The sequence below is a fragment of the Apteryx rowi genome, unplaced genomic scaffold (genome assembly GCF_003343035.1).
Source record: "Apteryx rowi isolate R43461 unplaced genomic scaffold, aptRow1 scaffold_524, whole genome shotgun sequence".
Classification (NCBI taxonomy): domain Eukaryota; kingdom Metazoa; phylum Chordata; class Aves; order Apterygiformes; family Apterygidae; genus Apteryx; species Apteryx rowi.
In genome coordinates, this window is record NW_020450788.1 from 192627 (window position 1) to 198305 (window position 5679).

The window sequence follows — 5679 nt, forward strand, 5'->3', positions numbered from 1 at the left end:
GGCGTCCGCCCGCCGCGCTTCCGTTCCCCAGCGGAAGGAGGCGGGGAGCGGGGCAGGGCGGAGCGGAACGCCCGGGCCGGAGCGCGGGCAGGTGGGGGCTGCGCCGCGGCGGGGGTGGGGGAGCTGCTCGCTGCCGCGCGTCTCCTGCCGCCGGGGGGCCTCCCCGCGGGCGCGGGGAGCTCGGGGCGCCCAGCTGCCTTCCCGCCGGCGGCGCCCGCTGACCTTGGGAGCGCCCTCTCGCCGCGGGCCCGGCCGGTGCTGGCGGGAGCGCTGTGGGGGCGGGGCGCTGAGCTGGGGGGGTTGTGACGGTCCGGTTCGGCCGTTGGGCGGCTGGAACGTTGTTCGGGAGCCTCCGGCTAAAAGCAAGTGTCGGAGAGGTATCTTCAGTTCTACAGGCCCGGGCGCTGCGAGGAGGTTTTTAAAGTAATTCTTGCAGTGATGACATGGTAGCGTGCGTGCTGCACGTTGGACAATTTGAAAGGTAAACTGGTTTTGTTAGAAAGCTGCCATCAGGTATTCTGACTGCATAAATCTACCTGTTAAATATTGTCCTAATTGGAGCTACACTAATATAAGCTAACTGAGGAAGTGATCCCTTGATTTTCCCGAGCTGGACAATATATACATTTTTTGGTTATAACTTTTGCCAGTACCTTTAACACTTAAATGCAAAATTATGAATGCCTCTGTTGCAAAGTTTTTATTTTGAGTTTTGTCTTAAATTCATGCTATTATGTACTTTGGTTCAGCTATTTTAATAACAGTAGCAAATTAAATGCTGATCACCCATTTGACCAATTACAACATCTTAAAAAGCATGCCAGTTATGCCAATAATATGCTGCTTCTCTTTTTATGGCTCCCTATCTGGGCAGGTATATATAAACAGCAAAAATGGATTTAACTTGGCCTTCTGTAAATCACATTATTTTCAGGTGGTAAATTATTGGGGAGATAATGAGTTTATTTTTTAAAATTCAGAACTAATGTTTATGTTTGATCAAATGTTTTCTTCAGCACTGAAACTTACTTGATTTTACTTAAGTAGATTTCTGTGGGACAAAGAAAATRTTAAACCTTCTTTAGTATTTTTTTTTCTATAAACCACTTACATTTAAATACAAATGCATCACAGTGCAATTAATTGGACTATACAGTTCATGTGCTTAGTTTTTTGTGCTAGTATCAGTTTCATGAACAGTTAGCAAAAAAAGATGGTCTCTTCCTATGCTAGTTGTTTATTTCTCATTTCCTTTTCTTTCTTAGAGGTGTCTAGTGAATCAAAATGGAAACTAATTTGGGTTGGATGATAACTAAGTTTTTTTCCTGAGTCCCAAAGTTCCCCTATCCCAAAGATCAGTTCTCTGATTTGGTTCATCCTGTGACCATGTGAACGCTTGTGCTGCTGGGGGAGCTGGGCTGAAGGGACATGAGTGCCTCCTGGGGCTGTAGTGTTGGCTTAGCAAACTGTGGCATTGCTAGTGCCATTAGTTCCAGTGATCTGCGGTGTGTAAGTGCCAAGGAAGCTTTTCCAGAATATAATGATAAAAGCAAAAATGTGGTCTTCTRTGATGTAAAGATACTCCAGAAAACATATTACAAGATGAAGCATCTTGTGTGTTTTCACAGCATAGGTAAATCAGGTAGGCATCTCTGGATGTATATAAAAATATTTTTGGTCTCCATGTGGTGTTCTGCTTGCTTCTGATGCAAAGGTTCTTATTGGTCATATGACACAGATAAATATTGTCTGAGATCTATTTCAGTTAATGGTTGGGTGACCTTACTTTGAATTGCAGTAAGTACAGCTGTTTTAAGCAGCAGAGCTAACTTTGTCTATTCACAGCAGTGCCACCTATATTGTTTTTATTTATAAACAGTAGGAAAATAACAGTGGAAACACAAACTTCTCATATTCCTGAAGAAGTAACTTACTGTTTGCCAGTGTTACTATGGGTGAAAATCTGTATTTTCTCTATGACCACTGACAGTTTTTTTTTTTCCCCCTCTTATCTTACTGCTGTTTTGCAGATAAGTGTTGGGACACAGCAGATGTCTAAGTATGCAGTCTGCAAATATGCTTCTGAAAAACTTCGTCAGGTGTTCTGCCTTTCCCTTTGCTGTGCAACATGGGATGAAAAAGGATTTTTTTCCACTCTGTAGAACTCTGATTTTATCACCTTGCTTGAAGGAGGGCACTTCACACAATCCCTCTGAAAAGCTAGATTTAGATGAGTGGAAGAAGGTAATGAAATCTGGGTTGCAAGAAGTCAATGAGACAGTCTCTGAGCATAAGGAGCTTTCCACTTTGGCTGCTGCACGTGAGACTGTGCAGATGTGGAGACTGGCTGGCAGATCGGTTCCTGAAAATATCAGTGAAGAACAGCTAAAAACTTTCATGGAATGTCCTTCCAAGTCATCTAAAAAGAAGTATTTAAAGTACTTGCATCTAAAAGAACTTTACAAGAAAAATGACAAAAGAAAGATGGATGAGAAAAGGGAAAGAAGGCTGGAAACCCAGGAGAAAGCTTCAAAAACTGATGAGATCAAAAGGAATTCATTCGCCTGTTTGTGGGCCAATGCTATAGATAAAACACACAATTGGAGGGCCGCTCAGTCTATGGTCTTTGGCCAACCTCTAGTATTTGACATGTCTTTTGAAAATGATATGTCACCCAGAGAAGTAGCAAATACAGTTAGACAGATAGTACTCAGTGAAGGTTGTAATCGAAAATCTGTGGATCCGTTCCACATTCACTTCTGTAACTTCAAAGACAACAGCCAGTATCATAGGGAATTTATCAAGCATTACAGAGAGGCATGGGACAAATTACTTATCACCGTGACAGACCAGTGCTACACAAATGTCTTTCCAAAGGACAAGATTATCTATCTGACAGCTGATTCTCCCAAAGTCATGAAGACATTCGATCATGATAAARTCTATATCATTGGGTCAATGGTTGACAGAAGCATAAAGACAGGAGTTTCTTTAGCACAAGCAAAACGATTGGGGCTGGAAACTGCCAGCCTTCCATTGGAAAAGTACTTGCTTTGGAATGTAGGTGCCAAAAATCTCACATTGGACCAAATGATGCATATTTTATTAACACTGAAAGATACTGGAGACTGGAGGAAGGCTCTGGAATTTGTTCCAAAAAGGAAATATTGTGGCTTTGTAGGCAGGTCTGTGTATGAACTGAAAAAAAGCTTAAATCTGATGAACACACTTAAACTTGCAAAGAGACAGGAAGAAGTACGAAAGCAATTTGCAAAGAACTACTCTAAGAAGCTAACACAGAAGTAGAGTGGTTGGGAAGAGAATGAATTTTGGAGATAAACTATGCTCTTGAATACTCGAGTTTCTCTAGACTTCTGGAGTTGTGTTCACCTGCTTTACTCTTTCAAAAATGCTTTTGTTAGTCAAGTTTGAAAGGACTGCTGTCTATTGTTAGGGATTTTTTTTAAATAACCTTAGTATTACAGCTGTTTGCATATGATCTTATTCTCAGATTTATTGAAACTATGTAAGAAAAAATGAGATAATCTGATCTACAAATTGCACCATTAAAGAGTATAAATATGTTCCATTGATTCATGCTGGGACAAGACTGATTGTAACTGAACTGTAACAAATCTAGCTTTTTTTCAGGGAATATCTTTGTGCTTTGAGTTTGCAAACTGAGGCAATCCATATTCTTATTCTAAAAGGTTAGCTAAAACCAAATAGAAGACCTTTGCCTGTTAGTTCTTGAGTCTTCTTTCGGAGTGTAGATGAACTGACTTTTGATATATTGGCTAAAAACAAATCCATTAAAACTGCTAAGCATGACTTTAGGGAGGTGTGGGAGTTGTATGGTTTGTTTCTGGGTGTTGTCCCATCTGGCACAAATCAAGTTCCTGGTCCTTAGGAAGGAGTTTTCCAAATTTTCTAGATCCTGCCAAAAAATCTTATGTGCTTTTGTGAAAAACTTTTATCCCTGAATGCCTGTGGTTTTAGTTCCTTTATAGTGTAGATATCCCAAAATACCTGAACTTTTGAGATGATAAACAGTCGTCTTAGTAAACACTTACAGGAGCAGAAGGCCTCTTAGTATTTCTCACAGTTGAAAATTTAGTGATCAGTCTCTCTGTAAAAGCCTGTGTTTAGACTGTACAGTTACAAAGGGCATTTTCTTAAATGTGATTCTTTCTGCTCTCAGTAGGGCTAGGAGAAAATTCCTTTCTGGCCTAGACAGCAGTTTTCTCAGTGCCTTTATGGGCAGTTGAGTCTTTTGATTTAATCTAGTTGATTAACATGCTGCTTCAGGTCAGTGTATTTTCTTAAATGGGAAAGAAATACAGTGCTGAGCAAAAGCACGGAACATGTATAGTGCCTCCTGCATCTTTGAAGCATCTAGAATCTGTTCTCTGTGATTGCTAGGCAGCCAGCAGTATCATCTTGAAATGTCAAAAAACTAGGAGCCGCAATATAATTTAGAAGAGTGGACCCCAAATATACTGGGGGTTGACAGTGATCCATTTTCCGTAGGCTATCACATCTCGTATTACAAGCACTTACTTGAAAAGGTTATAAAGACAATATTTGCACAACTTTAATATTAAAAATTTACCTTCTGCAAATCACTTGTTGTGACATTTGGCTATGGAGAACCCCTGATTTGGAATAAGGTTTGCTTCATGTGAGATACATGTTGCTGAGTAGTACTAAAAGCTTCATTCTAGGGTGGCATTTCAAATGTTCTTTTAAGATTTTTTTCAATATCTAGGAAACATCTGTGAACCACTGTTGTCTGTATCTGTAAATATACAGCTACAGAAGTTTAATTTTAAGCAGCAACTTTTATTTTTCCTTATACGATGGGTAGAAGATATGGTGCTATGCACTGTTGGGATGTGCCTCCAGTTATTTTGTCAGATAAACAGCATCTCCTGATACATGAACTAGTTTTCATTAAAAGAACCCTCTAACAAGTCATCTTTTGCACGAGTTGCTGGTAGTGGAATATAAAAGTTAATTTTTGAATCATTAGTGCTTGAGAAATGCACATTGCTGTTCACTAAATGCTGCTTAGTAGGATGCATATGGCTTACAGAACGCACTGCAGCAGCATGAACCACTGTTTAAGAGATGCTCGAAGTGGAAGTGAAATTTAGAAGAATTGCTATCCGTAGTGTAATAGAAGAGACAACACCCATTTTTCTTTTGTCTTCACTGGGTCCGATGTGAATACTGGTACCTATATATAAACAGTTTTAAGCCATTTAAGCCACTAAGAGGAGCCATCCTCCTCTTAATACATGCGACTTATGCAATGCACCTCTCGGATTTTTTTTCATTAATGAAAACGTGAGGTTCCGGGTTGGGGGGGGAATATCGGCCTCAGAGTGACTTTGCGCCCCTGCCCTCCCTGAGGGAGCAACGGCTCCCCGCGGTAAGGCCAACGGCCGCCGCCTCGCGCGCCATTCGCGCTCCGATTGGCCAGGCAGGAGCCGAAGGCGGGGCTCTTCGGGCCTAACCGCCGGAAGTCTGTCGAAGCTCGAGGCGCTGGTGCCCTATCCCCTCCCCGGTCCCGACGCGAGACTTCCGTCTTCGTCATTCCCGCTGCGCCGTAGAAGTCCGGCCAGGCCTGGCCGCTCTGGTCTCCACCGGACGTTCTCTATGGTTGGGGGAGGGGCG

General features: G+C 41.9%; 1 protein-coding gene across 3 annotated transcripts; it reads left to right on the forward strand.

The window, feature by feature from the left end:
* Positions 1-5: 5 nt before the first annotated feature.
* On the forward strand, positions 6-3831 carry TRMT10C (tRNA methyltransferase 10C, mitochondrial RNase P subunit). 3 transcript variants are annotated; one of them, XM_026080523.1, is made up of 3 exons: positions 238-481; positions 1266-1642; positions 2031-3831. In XM_026080523.1, the coding sequence occupies exon 3, from the start codon at positions 2062-2064 to the stop codon at positions 3304-3306; it is 1245 nt and encodes a 414-aa protein (XP_025936308.1). In that variant the 5' UTR covers positions 238-481; positions 1266-1642; positions 2031-2061; the 3' UTR covers positions 3307-3831. The 3 variants fall into 3 exon arrangements, with proteins under 3 accessions (XP_025936309.1, XP_025936308.1, XP_025936307.1); XM_026080524.1 differs by lacking the exons at positions 238-481; positions 1266-1642 and adding an exon at positions 6-91; XM_026080522.1 differs by lacking the exon at positions 1266-1642 and having other exon boundaries at positions 239-481.
* Positions 3832-5679: the final 1848 nt, after the last annotated feature.